Source organism: Gallus gallus, chromosome 3 (genome assembly GCF_016699485.2).
Source record: "Gallus gallus isolate bGalGal1 chromosome 3, bGalGal1.mat.broiler.GRCg7b, whole genome shotgun sequence".
Classification (NCBI taxonomy): Eukaryota; Metazoa; Chordata; class Aves; order Galliformes; family Phasianidae; genus Gallus; species Gallus gallus.
In genome coordinates, this window is record NC_052534.1 from 99,817,829 (window position 1) to 99,839,088 (window position 21,260).

At 42.5% G+C, this 21,260-nt stretch overlaps 1 protein-coding gene across 13 annotated transcripts in view; it reads left to right on the forward strand.

Annotated features, from left to right (window-relative positions):
- The first annotated feature begins 8,152 nt into the window (after nt 1–8,152).
- The window catches only part of VSNL1 (visinin like 1), a 76,952-nt gene continuing 63,844 nt past the window's right edge, over nt 8,153–21,260 (forward strand). For 2 of the 13 annotated variants that reach the window (XM_025148558.3, XM_025148560.3), the window contains exon 1: nt 8,408–8,849. Coding sequence is in view for 3 of the 13 variants with exons in the window: in XM_046938526.1 (XP_046794482.1) it covers nt 8,324–8,869; nt 11,045–11,174; nt 13,047–13,162 (792 nt within the window). In the remaining 10 variants the exon portion in view is untranslated. Of the gene's footprint in view, nt 8,279–8,308; nt 8,870–11,044; nt 11,175–13,046; nt 16,777–17,373; nt 17,843–19,774; nt 19,813–21,260 lie in introns of those variants that run through there. The other 11 variants (XM_046938526.1, XM_046938525.1, NM_205255.2 and 8 more) reach the window with 11 other exon arrangements.

Here is a 21,260-nt window from a genome sequence, read left to right on the forward strand (position 1 = left end):
CTGTGCAGTTCCAGTTTAGTTACTTGAAAACTATTTATACTTTTTTTTTTTAATATATTTTATTAACTGGGAAAATATCATCTCTCTTGACTTAGAACAATCTTCAAAGTAAACCATTTTCCCTGTAAAATTCTTTCAAAAATCATTATCTAAGGCAATATATGAGAGGCGTATTAAGAGACATTTTTTTAACTACTCATCTAACACTTCTGATCTGGAAAGACAAATTACTGCTCAAAAACTCAGGACTGTTGAGTCTAATAATATTACATGGAGTAAAATATAGTCAGCATTTCCCTAGACCTCGTTAAATCTGATGAAAAGGTGTTATAAATACTGATTAGCTAAAATATCTAGTCTAAGGCCTCCATTAGTTTCTGGGTTTATTGAAACTCATCCAACACAGCACTACTTTCATTTCTTTGCTCTTCATGCTGAGGTACAGTGCTATATTACAATACACCATCCAGTTAGCAGCAGCCTGCAGTGATAGAATAATGAGCTGGGATATTTTTATTTTTTTCAGTGAGTTGATTTTAAATTAATTTCAACTTAGTTTGTGATTTGTACACTTCCCAGATTACCTCATTATTGAACAAAACAACATCCGGGAATGACTTAATGAATGCTCTCTAGTAATTTCGGCATCATTTAGTAAGTGATACAAAATTCATGATCAGTAAAGATTTGGAAGACTGGAGGAAGGCTACTTGCACAGTATACACTACAGTGTGACATGAAATAATCTATCAAACAGTTAAAAATAATTAAATATCTCTGTTAAAAATAAAACAAGATTCTGTACACACAGAAAACACTCCTTATATTCAAATTGGATAAACATAACAAAAGCATATAATAATGTGTAAATATTTTTCATTACTCTCCAGATCCAAAGATATCTCAGGCACCTACAGTGTAATGAGTATACCTAGAAATACTTATAATGCTTCAGATGACAATTTTGCAAAGAATTTGCTTCATTTGTTTGATGCATTCTGGTTTTAATTCTATATTGCTACAGCGTGAATGGTTTCTGAGAGCAAGGATACACTGTTCCTTATTTTGCTTAATATACTTTACTATTAGTACTAAACAAATTATAAGAAAAGGTAAAAAAAATTAAAATAATCTGATATGAGCTAATAAGCCACTTTTGAACTTTATAATACATACAGAGTAGTTCTCTTCCTTTTTTTGGTACAAATCTTCATTGAGAACAACCACTCTGGGCTTGTGTCTGAGGTAACAAGCAACAAAATGAGACAGAGAATATGGGAAACTTCAGTCAGAAATGAGGTAGAGATGCAGGATGGTCACACAACGATCTGAGGTGGAAGACAGAATGGATGGAAATGTAATGATAAGGGCTAACCATAGAGCTTCAAAATAGAGTGGAAGTTATTTGGAAGGCTCAGAGAGGCAGAAACATTTTGATAATAATATTTGGTGTACAGTCATACTATCTAAGATGGTTCTCAGAGATCATGGAATCATAGAATCATAAAATCTTTCAAGTTGGAAGGGACCTTTAAAGGCCATCTAGTCCAACTCCCCTGCAATGAACAGGGACATGCACAGCTAGATCAGGTTGCTCAGGGCTTGATCCTGGCCTTGACAGTCTTCAGGGATGGGATATCAACCACATCTCTGGGCAACCTGTGTCAGTGGTTCACTACCCTCACTATAAAATGAGGGTTTAGAAATGTATTACTACTACTTCATTGTGTGACAAACGTATACTTTTTTCCTTATATCTAACCTAAGTCTCCCTTCTTTAAGCTTGAAGCCATTTTCCCTTCTTCTATCACCACAGAGCTTGCTAAAGAGTCTGCCCCCTTCTTTCTTGTAGCTCTCCTTCAGATATTTAAAGGCCACTATCAGGTCACCCTGTGGCCTTCTCTTCTCCAGCCCTCTCAGACTGTCCTTGTAGGAGAGATGTTCCATTCCTTGGATCGTTTCTGAGGCCCTTCTCTGGACGCACTCCAACAGGTCTATGTCTCCCCTGTACTGAGGACTCTACATCTGGACACAGTACTCCAGGTGAGGTCTCACCAGTGCAGAATAGAGGGGCAGGATCACCTCCCTTGAGCTGCTGGCCATGCATCTTTTGATGCAACCCTGGATACAGTTGGCTTTCTGGGCTGATGAAGGGGTTTTGAGGAGCTTTATGAGGCAGGATCTGAGAAGATTGCCTCTCTTCGTCTTTCCCTCTTCATTCTTTCTCATCCAATATAATAATCCATCAGCACACACTCAGGTGTTCTCCAGTGTTTGACTTTGGAAGAAGACTCCTGAGTTATGCAGCAAGCACACGTGGCCATGGGATGTGCTAAAGAACGCTTGTTTACAAGCTTAAAAAAAATGTTTTACATTTTTATCAAAGAAAACTGAAAAGCAATAGCACGTTCAGTATCAAGCATCATTTTGAGTTTTGTGTGTATCTTTATATTATGTAATTTAATTATTTCCAAATTTGTACTTTAAATTTACTTCAGTTTTATACACCGATATTGCACAGCTTACCTTGAGTCTAGCACTATATTTCTCACTGCTGAATGTGCTATGTGATGTAATTTGGAGAGAAAAGCAGCAGCGCGATTTTTGACAAACACAGATGTTGGCAATTGTAAAGGTACTCAATTAATGGCTTAAGAGATATAGAAAAATTTGACTTAGCATTACAGACAGAAAGATTTAATTACAAATCAAATTGTGAAATATTTTTTTTCAATTTTTTGTTTAACTTCTTTTTACTCTGATGAGAACCTCTGTCTGGTGCTATTGAGCATATCTGATGTCCTGCAGCCTCCTTTCTGAGATGCATCATCGCTCTTAGCAGCACGTCCTGATTTTGTGACTGCGATCCAGAAGTTAGTTCCAAAATAAACACTACTCTGAGAAGTCATTGTGTCTCATGGTGAAATTGGATTATAAGAGGACAACTTTTAAAAGATTTTTTTTTCATTTATAAATAGTATACTAAGAAAGATCCAAGTGCATTTTCTCCATTAGCCACTAAATTGTCTTGATGAAATCTGTATTCACTCCATCTATGCTGCCCTCCTATTTTTTACTAGAAAATATATACACAATGCAGTTTAACTGCATGACAAACAGTAATAATAAAACATAAAAATAAAAATAAAAATAATGACAAAAATACAAGCATATGAGTTCTTCCTCACTCCTCCCCCAAAAAACCCTAAAATAAGTTGTTAGGTTTTTTTAAGAGTTGCTATAACAAGGTATTTTGTTATTAATATGATAATTTATCTGAAATGTGTGCCTTTACCTTTATTATTTGCAGAAATTCCACAGCCTGTACTCCAACTTTTTGTATGTCACCATTACAATATTTTAGCTAAGGACAATCACTCGTGGATCAAATAAACAAACAATGCCCTCTTGCAACATCTCAAGACTACATGACCAATTGGACTTAACAGGAATTGTTTTGTATATGCAGGAGTTCTGCCCTGAGCTAAATGGCAAAGGAAGCATGATGCTACGTTTAGGACATTTGTAGAAAATGAAATGCTATTAAGTTTTGATATTCCTATCCTTCTAAACAATCATTATTTACTTGAAGCTTACACTACTCAGGTCCAAAATGTCACCCTTTTATTTCCACTTGAGCAAATGTTCGCTTAAGAAGAACAACCAGAAGAGCTTCTGTAGGAAACAGTTTACTGGTGTAGAGCCTGGGTTCATGCCATTTAGCTTTAGGCACTATATTTACGTGCCTCAATTTAAGTATATTTTTTCTTCACTCCCAGTAGCCAGATTTCTGGTCTGATTTACTCTTTCAGTGCTTATTTTTATTTCCATTGATACCAGAGGCAATGCAAGGAAATAGGAAATTAACTTAGCTATCAAATTCAGGTATCTAAAGTTAGGCATTGCATGTACTCCTCAGTTGTAAGTACATTACATAACACCAGAGATGATGTTACATAAATGATATCTCTTTACATTTCATTCCATGAGACTGAGAAAATGAGGACTAACAAATAATTTGATTAATTAAAAGAATGAATTATAAATTATTTGCTTTGGCACATAAAAAAGTTATCTGCCTACATAAAATCATTTATTTCATACAGAAGAAAAAAACATACTTATTAGTGAAGCACATTTTATTCTGTTTTCTTAGGGATGTTATTAAAACGATAAGATATGAATGTGAAAGATAACATACATACACATAAAATATATGTAGCGCATTACAGAAACAAGACAATCTACAGTCATTTTGAAACTGATCATCTTGGTCTCTAGCACTGTTTTCAATTGAGTATCAAGGATCTCACCCTTTTCCAACTGCAGTGTGTTGCAGCAGCTTCATTTAATCATAAAGCCTTGAAGCAGCTCTCTTCTGCCAATCCCTGCAGCCGCATTGCTGCTTCCTGCTCCCTATGTAACAGACAAGTAGATTCCAGCGTGCAGAAACAGCACAAAGGGGGCACAGAAAGGAGAAAGGAAATGTCTCCTTCAAAAGGCCTGGCAGAATATGAAGTCTACAGTTATAGATGTAGATATACGCTCGAATTACTTCTCATTGCAGTTAGTCTGTAGTTGATATGTACAATACATAGATGTCACTAATCAAAGAATCACAGAACTATATAACAATTAGCAACTATGTAAGCAAGCATTAGGGAGTATTCAGCATAAAAGGGGAAGAGAAAATGCAAACTCTGAAATGGTATTCTACAATTAGATTGGTTTCTCTAAAATAGGAGGGCATGCAAAAAGAAAAAAACCCATAATCTTATTACCAGGAAGCCACCTGGTGAGATAGTGACTTCTCTCAGAGACTCCTGTGCCTTTTAATAGTGAATTCTCTAAAGCAAGGGAGGGAGAGAAAATAGGAGAAGATCCTCAATTTCATTAGATTTTGAATTTCCCTCTGGAGATGCCTATCTCCCTTGATAAGAGCAGAAGTACAGAGCATCACTTGGCTTCTTTCAAAGGCATAGGCAGACTGTTCAGGATTCAGTGCTGAAAGCTTAAAGGAGACCCTTGTAAGCCATCAGAGGCTGTAAAAGGAGAATACACTGAGACATGGATGTTATTCATTTGTATACTAAGAATTATTACATTTCTACTATACAGTGTTATGCTAAAATAAACTCTGATACACATTAGGTAGAAAATTTTGGGTCACATCCTGACTTTGTTGAAATTGCTGTTGCTCCATTATGAGCAATCTGCTCTTTAGCTTCAAAACAAATTTTAAGTTGCTAAATGGCAACAATTAGTTTCATTTGCTAAATCCAAAGAACTGAATAGCAAGAAAATGAAAAATCCTACAATTATCTATATGATAAACAAGCAAGATGATCTAATTCTCTGCAGACTAACATACAATATTATCATTTACATAGATTAAAAATGAATGTGAAGTGGCTGAAAATGCCAGTGGTCTGAATTGGTAAAATTTCACACTCAGCTAACAGTTGCCTTCAGTAACCGCATAAGGTATAAGACAGCACAGTGTGAGACGTATCATAGTAGCACGAATGCCGACGGTGTCATTATTTCCTTTTTAATGATAACCCTATGCATGGCTTATTAGGCAACATTTATTACGTTGTTGACTTACGTCTAAACGAAGCATTTTCATGGATATCTTAGACTGAGCAGTAATACAAGGAGTTTTTCTTTATATTTAACTTCCAAATAGGCTTGTGTGCTGCACCGTTACTGTGATGCAGTACATAAAAACACAAAATATAGTCTTCTAGAATTATTAATAGCTTACATTTCTCAAAACGAGTACCAAGATTTCAAATGCACTTGAAAATACAAGAAACCCGAATTTATAAAGATATATCAAAATGTAGATAACGAAAATCAGACATGAAAACTCACTCCATACTATCATCTGCTTAAACTACACTTTTTCATAGTAGGTGGAATTTTTTCCACTGAATGTCATGAAAAAAGAAAAAGCCACGTGAGAAAAGTTTTATTTATAGGTGCTTCATCTCTAATGTTTAAAAATAAAAACCTATGCTTCTCTCTTTGGGGGGAAGCAAATGCTCAGCGCCTTCTTGAAATACACGCCCCTCAATGATACTGACAGGCATGTCATGTACAGGTGACAGTCATGCAGCAGACAACCCCAAGCTAGCTTTCAGCTAACTGAGATATTGCCACCTCGGTAGCTGTGAAAGAATGAAACAGCAGCAAAATCACCTGAGATATGAAGGAAATACCCAGTCCTGCAGCCAGCAGAGAGCTCTGCACCCACGTAGCTGCACTGCTGCCACCAGAGGATTTGTTAGAAGATGGGCTGAAGTCACTGCAGTATGGACACAATCAGAACAGGTCACACAGGTGAGATGGTACTGTGATGACAAGAGGCTAACATACAAAGAATGGAATAAGAGACTGAAAATATGTGGAAACAAAGTGGTTAAAACATAGCAAGCAGATGCCACAGCACTCTATCTTTCATTATGCTAAAGATGATTATTAATGATCTGGCAGGCAGAGCAAGCAATGAGGTAGTAAATACGGAGATGACAGAAAACAATTTAAATTAATCAAGATCAAATAAAACAGGAATTTCAAATACTTGGGGAGGTGCATCACTTCCTAAATGTACGCTTGGATGCAATCTCAGTTTTTAGCATTTTCAGGCTGCATTTTTGCACACACAGAAAATTGAAAGAGGAACTGGGGAAGAGAAGTGCTTTGGGAAATTAAAATATATATATATACAAACTTGAAGTTGGAGTCATAGAAAACCCCAAGTTGGAAGGGACCCATAAGGTCCAACTCCCATTGTGTCCAACTCCTGGATCCACACAGGACCACTCAGAAATTGAACCCTATGTCTGACAGCGTTATCCGGACATTTCTTGAACTCTGACAAACTCAGTGCCCAGACCACTGCCCCGGGGAGCCTTTTATTGCCTCACTGCACAAGAAGTAAATCTGAGTGCAAAGTTAGTGAACACATCACTTTGTGCTGTAATTGAATTATTTGAGCATTTCACCATTAAACCAAATTTTGTTACCCTCTATCACGTGTCATGCATATTCATGACTTTTTTCTTTTTTTCTGAAATAATGAGTACCATAATAAAATTGGGCATGATTTGCTCCTTTCCTTGATATATGTCATTATTTTGCCCTCATTTCATCTCCTTGCTGTACACATCTGCTTCCTCTAGCATTACTCTTAGGACACGCTAAGTATACTTAATTTACGTACTGTAAACAGTCAGTAGCAGAACTCACCATGCGTAAAAGTAAATATTTATGTACAGCTTTGTCACAGAGAGGGCCTAGCAATGTTGTACAATGTTATAAAGCACCTACTACTGCTATTACGGCAGCAGTGATAGCAAGGGAAAGGCTCGATGAGCTGGGTTTTATATTGAAGAGCAAGATCAGTGGGCTGCATATCACAAGGCAAGATCGGTTGGGTTTTATGTCAAAGGGCTGAGCAGCATTAGACCAGTCTAAATATCTAACATTAACTTCAACGCTCTTTTCAGCGGCTTGTGGAAAAGAGCCATGGCTGAAAGTGCCTATAATGCAAGATGGTGCCTCCACATGTGCACGAGGGCTGCAGCAGCGCTGGGCACAGGAGCCGTTAATCAGGGCACAGCCTGTAGCACGAGCTGTGTCCTCACACGCGTGTGCCAGGTAGAGGGGCTCCAGCCATGAGGGGACAGCTGCCGGTGGCGGTGCAGCGCATGGCAGGAGGAACACACGTGGTGACTCCAGATGACATCGAGCCTCCCAAAGAAGCCTGCTTTTGGCCACAGCACGCCGGAGACTATCGAGAACAACCTGAAGGCTGGGGGCGACCCGGCTGGAGGCTCTTAAGGGGCCATTTTACTCCGTCAGTGGGACAGACCCCGTGCACCCGCGTCGGTCTGTGAGACAGCAGGTGCTCGTAACGCTGATGCCCTGCGAGGGTACCGGAGGAGGCCCCAAAGGATGCCGGCTCCCTTCCCCTCACCCCGTCGCCCTCACACCACACCGCGGGGCCGCGCCTCCCGCGCGCACTCCCTCTCCCTCCCGCCCGCGGCGGCCGCGCGCATGCTCGCGGGCGGCGCGTGCGCGGGGCCGGCGCGGGGCGGCGGCGGTCTGCAGTGCGGGGCGGGCGGGCGGCGCGGGGGCGCGCACTGAGCTTCGGCGCGAGCGGTGCGGGCGGGCGCGCAGCGAGGCGCCGTCCCTCCGGCCCCAGCACCCCGGCGGGACCCCGCGGCCCCAGCGCCCTCCTCCGCACCGCCGACCGCTCCCAGCGCCGTCTGTAAGTGCGTCCGGGGGCCGCGGGCCGGGCGGCGGTGCGGGCGGGATGCGGGACGGAGCGCGGAGAGGCGGCGAGGGAGCGGGGCTGCGGGACGGCGGCGCTGCGGGGATCGCGTTGGCGGTGCTGCGCGCCGAGGGTGCGAGGTGCGGCGGGTGCGGAGGTACCCGAGCGGTCGGCGCTCTGAAGTGCGTTCCGAGGGAGCGAAGCGCTCGTTCAGTTCCCAGTGAAAAAGAAACAGATAATAAAAAAGCCCACACTGAGGGAGTGCGGGGAGCGGAGCAGCCCGCAAGGTCACCGCGCCGGCGGGGAGGAGGGAGCGCTCCCGACCCTCGCGACCGCGGAGCTCGCACCATCCGTCAGAGGATTTTATTCTTATCATTTCGATTGCTCCTGAGCACGCTCGGGTGCCGGGGCCGGAGGTGGGTGGGGACAGCGGTGCTCCGCGGTCCCGGGCATTTCCCACCCGAAGGCGTGAGGAGGAGGAGGAGGAGGGCGAGGAAAGAGGAGGCGCGGGGCGAGAGGCTTTCCAGTTCCAGCGCCCACAACAAAGGAGCCCGGGCTGAGGCACGGCGTGAGCGGCTTCGGAGGGCGGTGAGGGGGGTGCGAGGCGCGCAGCCCGACGCGGGGCTGTGCGGGGCGAGCGCGGGCGGTGGGGGAGCGGGGCCGGGGGCAGCGCTCGGGAGCGGCCGCGGGGCGCGGGCTGGGCGCTGCGCTGCGGCGGAGACGGGGTCGTGTGCCCGGGCCGGTGCGCGGTGCGGTGCGGTGCGGGCTCTCCGGTGGCGACGATTGGAAGCCCCCCGCCTCCCCGCAAGCGCTGCTTTCCCTCCCGTCGCTCTCTGCAGGGCTGCCGTGTCCCCTCTGTGCGGGGCTCCCCCCAGCCGTCCCCGCCGCTTAGCGCAGGGGGTGTCCCCAGCCCACCGCAGCCCCCTCCGTGCGGGATGTACCCACCACCACCTCCCCACCTCGGCCGGAGTGTCTCCCTCCCCCCCTCCTCCTGCTCTCCCCTCCTTTCCCCTATCCTGAGCTCGGCGCTCTGCCCTCCCCCACAGTGGGGATGGGTATTTCTAAGGGAGGGCAGCGCGATCTTATGCAACTGCAGCCCCCCCCAGAGGAGTCCCGTGGAGGCTTTGCGGAGTCGGGACGGGGCTCGGTGCCTTTCCAGGGCAGGGAGAACGAGCCCGAGTCCGGGTACCGGTAGGTATACCAGGTACCGGTGGGTATACAGGTACCGGCGGGTAGCGGAGCACTGCTGCCCGCAACGCCGGGCTTCCCACCTCTCAAAGAAAGGGCGTTTTGCAAACGTGCCCTTTTCATCACGATTGCAATGTGATTACTCGCAAGCCAATTAGCCGAGTGCAAATATATGAATAAATTCCACACTGAAGATGTTAACATAGCAGATGTGCTTAAGAGGTGCAGCTGCTTTTCCCGACGATTCCGCCGGCAAAATATTTTTAGTGATATTTTAGAGTGAGTGTTTCTGTAGATAGGCATTCTCGTCCTTCATACATCAGAAAGTTGAGCTCACAGAGATCTCACCGCCTCTTACGAAGAGGAGAAAGACGCACGTATTTATTCAGCCGGGTCTGATGAGGAACAGAATCCTCGCATGCAGAGGAAAATGAGAACGTGAGGAAGCTCAGTCTCTGTGAGATGTATACGCACTGCCTCTTTCAGAACGCACTGTTTGTTTCTATGGCACATCTTCGGATCCATTAGTTTTCACTACTACCCTTATTCCTGACAGAATGCTCTTTTTTGGTTAAAGAGCACAGTTCATTTGACAGCATCCATTTACTTGGAAAGTTTTCCAGTATGAGGTTAGCACGGCACTATCCATTTCAGTTTTGTGGACCGCGATCAATTTTAATTAAAACTTTAATTACATTTTGCTTCTCCATTCAAACAAAGCACGAAGCAGTCTGGGCTAATGTTGCTGTGAGGGAAAAATAAGGAAACATTCTTAATCTTCATTATGTGTTATTCCTGCCTTTTAATTAAGGACTGAATCCTTATCCTGTTGGACTCGAAAAGGAATCGAATCACAAACTTCTGTGGCATAGAACTGCAGTGTTTAATCAGGCTGTTGTCTTCCTGCCCCACACAAACACATTGTACATAACATCACACCGCTGAATTTTCACTAGTTTTTAGAAGTACCCGGTGTTCTGGAACGCCGAGCTGACATCGCATCAGCAGTAGTGTTGAGCAACACCTGTCTGAGGCGGGCACAGCTTTATGTAACCTCACAACTGCAGAGCAGATGCCAGAGCTGTCGCATTTCCCTGGTACATGAGAAGAATCATAGTTGGTATCGCACTGTGGCACCAACCAGAGGGGTCGGGACAGAAGGGTAAGGCAAAGCCTCAGCGGGCTGGGATAGGATAGGGCAGGATCTGCTGGCAGGAATTTTGCTGGCTGCATGGAATGGTGCGACAAAGCCGGCTTTGGTGCTGCTGGGAAAAGGAACCACATGGTGTAGGAGGTGTGACATCCCACTGCCAGCAGCAGGGCCAGGGCTGTGCCGGGCTCCCCACCTTCCAGCACCTCTCCATACCTGCACCACCATTCCTTCTCCTCTTTTCAGCCTGTTGGAGTGGTGTAGCCCTCCTGACATTTCTTGCTGTCTCTCCGTGTAGCTACGAGAACGATCTAGATCTAAGAATGCAGATTCTTTTTAACAGGCACACGAACATGGTGAGCTTTGCTACACAGCTTCCAAAATCGTTTACTCGTCAAGCTGTTTGCTCTGGTTTTGTTTTTCAGTTTTGGAATTCTAATTTTATGCCTGGCTGCACCGTGCATTCCTGCGTATTTTTGTGTGTTGTATCTGAGCCTCGCACTGCTTCAGGGGTTCGGTTCTGCAAATTCTGCAGGTTCCTGTGGATTTCCAGAGGTTTGTGTCTCTGGGGCAAATAATGCTGGTTCATCTAAGTGTGAATTAAACATCAGTGTGCACTAGTTGGAATTACAGTCAGAAGGTTTAAAATGTGATAGGTACGTTTGATTTTAAAATACGTACTACCGGGAGACATAGCACTCACTACGAGAAAACCTTCTTCTTGTCTCTGATGTAAAATATTTCCACCACTGGTCTTCATCCCTTCCTTGTTTAATGCATGTTGTTTTCCTAGTGTGGGTAGAACCCTTTGTTTTTTAACAGTGATCCAAAAGGAAGCTTGTTTCAGAGCAGTTGGATTGCCTATGGATTGTTCCCTTTTGGTTTTGTTCAACGCTCACAGAGAACAACTGTGTGTTCTTCCTGCATTGTTCCTCATGCCTAATTTTGGTTCAGACTTCATTGTAACAAACCAGACCATTTAATCTGTTATTTTTTTTCTTGTGGGTCCCCACTACCCCCATCTGCATGCCTCTCACTGTCCCATGCATACTTTGCCTTTTTTTCTTCCTTCCCTTGGAGCGTTATTTTGTTTCTTCTCCACCCTCCATGTGCCTCCCTTGCATCTTTAGATCTCTTTTCTTTACCAATAACGTTCTTCTTAACCCTTGGGAAGAATTGTGACTTTATCACTTCTGTATGTGGCATTGCTCAGAGCAGTGCCTGCTACGAGAGCTCAGCAGGAGCAGGGAGGGCAGTGAGCATGTGCAGTGCTGTGGGATGCTGGGATCCAGCTGCGCTCCATCACGCTGAGGCGCTTTCTCTCTTTAGCTCCAGCTCCCATCTTTATTCATCAAAAATATCTCATCCTTTCAGTTTTGTACTGATACTGTAAGGGTGATAGCCATAATCCTTTTCAAAGATAATGAAACATGATAGAAGGGGTACTTATTGTGAAACACATAATCTCCAGGTAGTGCTTCAAATCCATGTGGCTTTTTAAGTTATTACTTAAGTTGCAAACAAGATACATTTTTTTAATTTGTGTTTTAAACTTACGTGGATGTTACCTACAGAATCTCTGCTTTCAGGGGCTTTTTCACATATCAATATGAATCTGATCCAACGGACAATAATACACACGTAGGAAATAAAGTCAGATTGTTAGAGATGGTATCGTAGCTGAAAGGTGTAAAAACTAAGTGGTTTCAAGGAGACAGCTGAAAGAGAAGGAAAAGATATAAATGTCTCGATACTCAATTTCACTGCTGTATTTATAAAAATATCAAACTATTCTTCATTATCAATTCCTCGAGGAGAGTAAAGAACAGAATTACATTTTCTGGAATAACTTGTAAAGGCACCATTAATTGAAATTAACAGTGTTCGTTTGAAGTGGGATGATAAATGCATTGTTGACCTAAAAATGTATTCTGAGACCCTGGTATCAAGAACAGAGGAAGAAGTATGATTGTACTGAAGATTTTCTGCCTTGAATAGACCCCCTCAAGTCACGTTTGCAAGTGCAGAAATGTACAAACGTAACAGATTATATTATCACTTCCATAATTGCAGTGTTTTGACAGAGTCAGAGTTTGCCATGTTCTTGAGTTTGTCAACAGTGTTTGATTTTAGAAGTCGTGAGAGTTGATAAGTTGATGTAATCAAGTGGGTCCTTAATTACAAAAAAATATTTTCCAATGAGGAAAATAAAGGCTTTTAAAATAACTTTATCATCGCTGAGCAACTCGATGAGGGATATCTATATGGCCAATATTGTACAACTTCAGAATGGGGGGCAAAATACACAAAGCCAGGCTGTAATAGCGATATTTATAGCTTTTAATCTAATATACATGAGACACTAAACTTGTTAATGAAAATTACTTTTAATCGCTTTTGACTTATGGCTGATTTACTTTAAAATAGATGATGATTTCAGGACAGCGTCATCGGTTCTGTGCAGCTCTGCTGTGTCGTCTGCCAAGTGCCAGAAGGAATGCGTGTACCTATTTCTTGTCTGCCAGCAGACCTTCTCAATATGAGAACACCTACAAACTGAGATCTGCGGTGGTAACACAAATAGCATACTACTGCTTTTTGTTTTTTAGTATTTTGTTCTCCTGACATGTTGAATCAAACAGCGTAATGCCCATCAGTGGGATTATGTCGATTGCTCAGACTTTGATGGAGACTATATTCTCAGCACTGTACAAGTAAAAATGTATACTCAGGAAGAAAACAAGCTGTGAGGGTAATTTACAGAGCTTTTAGACTAATAAATATAAGGCTCTAAAGCATTTGATGAAAATTGCTTTAATTATTTTAACTTGGAGCTAAATATGAAGCTCAGAGAGATGAAAGGCTTCAGGTCCATGAGTGTTCAGCTCTGCAAGGAGTAATGAAAATTGTAACCAAGTGTCCAGCACAGCCCATAACACTGACTCAGTGATACCCGTGTGTAGTCTCCTGGCCATGATCCACATTCTTTTTTTGTTTTTTGGGTGTGGGGGGAATAAATCAGTCTTCGATTTAAAATTATGAAAGATGATCATGAAAGATTGTCACGGTTCCCCTTAAGTTCTAATAGTTAATTATCCTTGGTGTGCACCTTACGTCTTACTTCTGGACTTCATTACCTCTTGAGCCAATGCCTCCCTGAAGCAGTTGAAAGGCTGTCACTTAAATAGGTCATCTCTTGAGCCAGGTGTCTGTACAGGACCTGAGACTTGATTTCAGCATCTAAAAATAATGCCACAAAGGCAGTGTGTTACTGGAAATGTTTGTGGGTTGGGTTTTGTTGTTGTTGTTGTTGTATTTTTGGTTTCCCTTTCTTTTAAATAAAAGATTAGCGTTCCACTTAGTGGAGAACGTTTTTACTCAAAAGTAGATATTAAATCATTCGCTATGAAATGGAATTAAATGGCATTGAGGAGAGCTGAATAATATCCTTTCTGCGGACTGCATTTCAGAATATCTGTGTATTTAATTAAACTTTATTCAGAATGGAGTCATCTAAAATTAGAACATCTTGTTTATAAAAGCTGGTAGAATACAGCATATTTCTGCGTACTCTTATCAGCTATATTTAGAAATATAAAGTAACTGAAGACTCTTAGAGGATGAAATTGTGGATATTAGCAGTTTCAATTAAAACGTTCTTGCTTTTTAATAGAATTTGGCATACATAAAAAAAAGTTATTTTAAAAAGTTAATAAAAATACACATTTTTACAAGGCTTTGGCACTGTAAATAAAATATCCTTATGTAATGGTTAATGCTGCAAAAACTTATTTGTGTCCATACTGCTAATGTGCAGCACATATCCAACTGCCATCACCATAGCTGACAGTCTTTCTTTACAACAGAACATATATTGTACTTTTGGAGGCCGTTGTTTTTCATTTTAAATGTAATTTTTTTTCCCCCAAATGATACAAATAAGTGCTGACATTCAGGACATCAGGCATCTTGGAATCCCTATCTTGAAGTGAATAAAGATTTCAGCTTGAAAATGCAGTAGCCTGTGAAGGAGTTTTTGTTTGATTAGTAAGGCATCAGATCATACTGATGATTTTTGCAAATCCAACTGGTTTATACAACAGAACTGTATCTTCAAATAAACTCTTAACTAATTTTGACTTGTATTTTTCACTTCTATTTTTTGCATCTGTCTGACGGATAAGTAGCCGTGTATCTGATCACATTGCTCACCTTATAAGGGCAAAGGGTGCTCAGCAGTGTGCTCCAGCAGGCATGAGAACATGCGAAAGGTTAGCATGCTTTTGGATTTGAAATCAGACAATTATACGTTTTACCTTGTTAAAGCTCCAATTTATGCACCCTTAACGGAGGAGGGTCAAGGAGTCACAAACTGTTTTCCCTGTACAAGTAGATAAGATATGTCTGCCTTCTCCTGTCAGTGATCTTCTGATGACACAACTGTGTGACTGAAATGCCACAGTGTTTAAGAGGGGTAGCTGCCCAGGCTCCATATCCCTCCTCAGGTATGGTAAGTAGGTCATAAGGTAGCTTTTATCATTTTTAATTAAAAAAAAACCCAAACGTTTACAAGAGCTGTCTCTTGCTGTGGTACACATTAGGCAAATGCTTGGCTATTTAGCTCCACGACATTTTTAAATTTAATTCTTATCTGGGGAAATAGGAGGATTGGAAGGGGTTATTATTATTTTTATTTGTCTCCTGTGCCTACCACAGATAGGTGCTACTGGACCACAGATCTGTAAGTGATATTAGTTTCTGCATGGTTAAAAGGTGAATATAACACATCCAGGCTTCCCCCTCTGTTATGTGAGAGTGTAACCCTGAGGTGTCAGCAGGTACTAACTCTGCCTTACCTTATCTCATCCTTCAGCTTTCCCTGATCCCCTTTTTTCCTCTCTCTCTGGCTCTGCCTCCTCTCTGTGGTAATTCTGCTCCATCAGTCCCTGCTTGCTGAGAGGCTCCCAGTCCTTCCTGCTGCCTGGCACTGCACACTTCATCACAATGCATGCCTCCTCCATTTTGGGCATTTTAACTGTGTTTTTTTTTTTTAATTATTGTTATTTTGTGAGCTTTGTAAAAAATGATCTGGCCCTTGCAGATGTTCTAGGAAGTGCAACTGTATGGATTTACAGTGCTATAATGTTAAATATTTATATTAAAATTTTAACAAAATATAGGATCTGTAGTAACCACACTCTGTGCAGAAAGATGTGTGTTCAGGAGCTTCACGGGGTGACTGAACCAATCCATGTCTGATAGCAGTGACTGAGTCCATCTCCTACAGGGATTATTAAGGTGCATTTAATCTGCAGTCGCTAGGTTGTGAATGAACTATGCTGACATACTCCAGTATTAGATGTACCTGCAGCAAGCCAGACACAGCAGTACAGTGCTTAGCACGGCTTATGTGCTTGGGTCTTCATCCTGCCCTTCAAGGGGTTTTGCAGCCTACACTGCCCTCTGCTTTGCCCCATTGGGGCTGTTCCCAATGCCAAAGCCAGCAGGACTGCAATGCAGACAAACCCTAGAAGACATTATGTGCAGCTGGGTTGGCATCCAGATGTCTCTAGACTGGTATTTTCAAAGAGAAGTCTATAAGAAGACACAGTACAATGCGAGCAGATGTTGAGTACAGCTGTGTTCCTGCTGTGTGCCTGTCTGCTTTGTCAAGTGAATCACAGCCTTCAGTGCCGTAACTCTCTATGTCTCAGTGCAAGGTCCAGTATGTCGCTCCTGATAGATCTGTGCAGTGGGATGTCACGTCCTGCACATGGCATCAGGGCCTGTATATACATACTTTTGTTTTATTTTCTGTGTTGCCTAATTACACGCTAGGAAGATGTGATGTATAACATTTTCATAACGTATTCTTTGGTTATAATTTCTATTGTTATCAATAATCAGATGTACATATCATTTAAAGCTGTAATGTCTATGCTGTTGGTCTGCTGTTTTTAGACAAGAACGAGGTGGGCAACACTTTGCTAGTTAATTGCTATGCGATGTATTGCTATAGAACCTCCTTCAGAGATTTTTCAGTGCATGTAGGGTTGTAATATACAACTATAAATAAGTGAGAAACAGCAAGGTTCTGAATTGTTGCATGAGAAATCTGCAGTAAACATACAATAATAAAGTACTTTCTTTTTCAGTATCAGGCGTTTTTTTCTTGCTGTTGTTTTAATGTTGGTGAAACACAGTCAATTTAAAATTAATTGAAAAAAGAAAATGTCCTGCAACTTAATCTGCTTCAAGTATGTGAAAAATAACTGTGTTTAACTGTGACCTGCGCTGTAGTGGGTGCCTTATTTTTCTGATTAGGCTGAAGAGAAGACAGTAAGATATTTTGGAAATCCTACTTCTTCCCTACAAATTTCACAGGGCTTGGGACCACAATATGCGTGTTACCCACTTCTCAATGCAGTGTCCTACTGCCAACAGGAATGTGTTAGTGAAGATCAACTGCACCGTATCAGTGGTGTCAGCTAATCCTCGGATAGAAGTTATGTCCTGAGCCACTAAAACACTTCTGCAGGTGACTAGACTGAAATGCATGGGGAAATCTATTGGTTTAAACTCACAGAGTTGACTGCAGATGTAGGTGTAAGTGTTCAGCAAGCTGGTAGCCTGAAGGAGATGATATTCGGGGAAAAAGAGCAAGTGTGATCGTGAATCATGCCAGAGATGTAGGCAGGATGGGATCTATGAGGATTTCAGTGCTAGGGAGATGGAGTTTAAAATGAATCAGTAAGGAGGGGGGAAGTGAGCACAGGTACTTAGGAAAGGGAGTAGGATATCATTAGTTGATAGCAGGGCGTAGAGGTGTCAGCATCCAGGAGAAGCTGCAAGACTGAGGCGTGGAGAGCCTCTCACAAAAGAGGTGATTAATTTGAAATGTGAAGCTACAACAGTTTGAACACTTTTCACAACCTTGTAGATGATGCGAGAAAAAAATGTGTTGAGAAAATTTGAATTACCAGGAAAAACTGAATTTGGTGAAAATCCAGCTTATTCTTGCTGCTTTTCTCTGAACTGCTTCTTCGTAGGCAATGGTGGCCAGGCTCTATCAGATCTGCAGCATATGAAAAGCATCCACTGATCTGGGTGCTCAGAGGGTATCTCACTGAGATGAACTGTGACAACTTTGTATATATGAGATGGGTGTTAGGTGTTGCTGTCGAGGAAGAAGAGGAATCGAGATGGTTTTCAGCCACCTACAAGTAAGTCCTAAGCGTGACCAGAGAAGCTCCCCCATAGCAGGCTTCCCCTGGTAGCATGTTCTGTGTGGGCGTAGTGGGATTGGTGCATTTAGAGCCATTTGGGACATGAAACTAAGCAGGGAGAAGGACTGAAAAGTAAAATGTGAAGTGTTCGCATAAGACTTTCAAAGTTCTCTCATATGATTCATTGGTCTTATGATTAAACTGCTGCTTTTTAAAATCTTGATTTTTCCACAGTAAAAAGCTGTTAGTTTGGGGCTGTGATTTTGAAGAATCTAAATGACAAGTTGCTCATTGTTTTGCATTTTGTTTTTATGTGCTATGTAGTTTTTTATTGCTGATGTCAGTTTTGGATGGGATGAGACACCTACAGTACTGGCAAATTTATAGAATTTGAAATGGTTTCATTCACATCATATTGTACGATGAAGCAGGAGGCAGTAACGAGACTTGGCTCAGAGCTTCTGGCAAAGTAATGGCAGAGGATGGGATCCAAGACCCTGGAATCTTGCAGTGAATTGCAGGCTGTGTTTTACCCGTCTGTTGACGGGTGCAACTGTGTTGCAGCCGTCGCAGTGCTATGGTGCAGTTTCTCTTGGAGGAACTCAGTTTGCACTGCTAATCTGAAAGAAGTAGGAGGAAAGAAAAAAAAAAAAAACACCTCAAAACCCCTATTTCTAGTTCTTACAAGTCACATTGAAAAATGTTGGCATGTGTGTAAGTTTTTTTCTGAAGCTACAAGAGTTTGTCCCATACGTCAGTAATGGACCAACTCTGCCTCAGAAGGGTTGCCCATACAGCTCAGATGTAGCTCCCATATTGTTGTCTGGCTTTTGGATCTGTCAGCAGGATGAGTCATACAAGAGCTGTTGATGGGGTTATCAGGTTTCGGGTTTAAAAAGAACGAGGATGCAGACTTGCCCATGAAGGACTGGGACCAGTACAGAACTGTTGTCTGCCTGTGACTCGTTCCTGAGGCTTATCTTTCCTCATGGCTCTCTTTTGTACTCAGTGTGAAACTAAATTGGTGCAGTTCAGAAATATTGGCTACCTTTATACATTTTTACAGAAGCCAGTAGTTTCTGTGCTGCCTGTATATAGTTCAAGAAATAAAATAAAAGCAACAGTGAACTAAAAGTGTTATTTTTTTACCTTAAATTCAAATCACCAGGCTACTACCTGTCCATGCTACTACCAGTTTAGTTTATGAAGTGGAAATCAGAAGGTATTTCCATTTTTTTCCCAGGTTCCTCTGCTTCTGCGGCTGAGATCTGTTGGGCAGTGGTGCAATAATAAGGATCCACTTGGGTTAGAGCTGATGGGAACATGAATTACAGAGCAGAGATTGGGCTCTTAGATAGCGAGGAGATGCATGTCTCTGTTATCTCTGAGTTTTAATTACACTGGATTAATTACATCACTTTATACACAATTATTGTATTGGGTTTAATTATCACTTTAGCCATAGTCCTTGACATATTTTTTCGGCTTTCGTTTTTTAATAATAAAATGCAGGTGTCAGCACTCCACTACTTATATGAAAATCGCTCATGCACAGATGCTTGTCAAAGTACTGATAAAAAATGAAGTCCCAGGTCAGTTTCTCATATGGATTTGAACAGTTGGCTTTATAAAGAAACAGCAGCTGACCTCAGTTGTGTGCTTTATGGCAGAGTATAAAATGGGAGAGCTCGCCTATAATTTATAGCTGCATTCCGCTTTAGACAGGCTTTGTGGCTTTTCCCCTTAGAAATGTGAAGCATTACCCAGAGATCAGTTTGATGTGGATAAACGGGGACGCGAAAATTTATCAGTAGAGTGCAATAAACCTGCATAACCAGTTAGATTCTGCTAATCCGTGGGTTGTGCCTGAGATTTGTCTCTACAATAAGAGTAGGCAGAAATAGCCATTATGTGTGCTTGCTTGTTTCTGAGGGGAATGGGTGTGACACTGTCAAGACTGAGACCAGGTAAAAATGCATTCTTTTAAATATTAGAGCATAAGAACAGGGATGGTACATCTTTTATGAGGAATGGCCCAAAAGTTGTGCATTCCCTGCTTCTTACTTGAAAAATCTCTATTTCTTTGGCCATCTGTGTTGGTGATGGTTACTGCTCATCTATTATTGGTAGAATAGGGCCACAGAGGGCCACGAAGATGATCTGGGGGCTGGAGTACCTCTCCTATGAGGAAAGGTTGAGGGAACTGGGCTTGTTTAGCTTGGAGAAGAGAAGGCTCTGGGAAGACCTCATTGCGGCCTTCCAGTACTTGAAGGGAGCAGCGTATAAACAGGAGGGGGAATGGCTGTTACAAGGGTGGATAATGATAGGACAAGGGGGAATGCTTTTAAACTAAGACAGGGGAGGTTTAGGTTAGATCCTAGGAGGAAGCTTTTCACCCAGAGGGTGGTGACGCACTGGAACAGGTTGCCCAAGGAGGTTGTGGGTGCCCCATCCCTGGAGGCATTCAAGGCCAGGCTGGATGTGGCTCTGGGCAGCCTGGTCTGGTGGTTGTCGACCCTGCACACAGCAGGGGGGTTGAAACTAGATGATCGTAATGGTCCTTTTCAACCCAGGCCATTCTATGATTCTGTGATCTATTATTATGGCAAAACGTTTGAAAGTGAAGTCGTTTGAGCACCAATCATGCTGGCTTTAAGCCAATTTGATTCCATCAGACTCCATTAAGTTGTTATTAAGTGCTGTCAGCCAGCTACGCCTTGCAAAAGACAAAAGATGAAAATCTGCCATGTGTAAGCATTGGTTATTGAATGTTTTTTCGGCATAGCAAGAACCTGGAGCTTGTGCAACAAACTCCGGTTTAGCTGCATGTTCTGAAAGTAGGACTCTGCAGCCTGGTTGCTCTTCAGCAAAAGGGTGATAGTTCCTTTCTGTTCCTGTAGCTTCAGGCCATTCATCAGAACTTCAGAGCTCTAAATAAGATTTTTAAAGGCATGTTATAACTGCAGAGTGGCTTTGCTTGGGCTGGAGCAGCTCTACATCCCATGGTGAGGTAAAGGGGTTTGGTCACTTGATTTTTTGCTTATTTTTCTGCCTGAGGCATTTCAACAGCATGTACCCTAATGAGTCCCTGCAGTCGTGCTTGTTCCCAGAGCGAAATGAATGAGCAGGAGGAGACGATGTCTGTCCATGCTCCTCTGGACAGCAGGCATTGCTAACCAGCAGGGCAGCTCCCTGAACTGTGCCATTCCTCCAGGGTTTTCCCCAGATCTCCTTTCCACTCGATCAGAAGAAAATCAAGCCTCAAGTAGCGGAGAAGCAGTATATGCTTGGTGGAAAATGACAAACAGCCCTTTCATCTGCAGTGGGCAGATGAAACAGTGGTTCAAAAGGAAGGTTATTTTTGAAATCCACTCCCTAGAGTGGTGCTTCCTCAACCTGTCTAAATTTTTCTCAA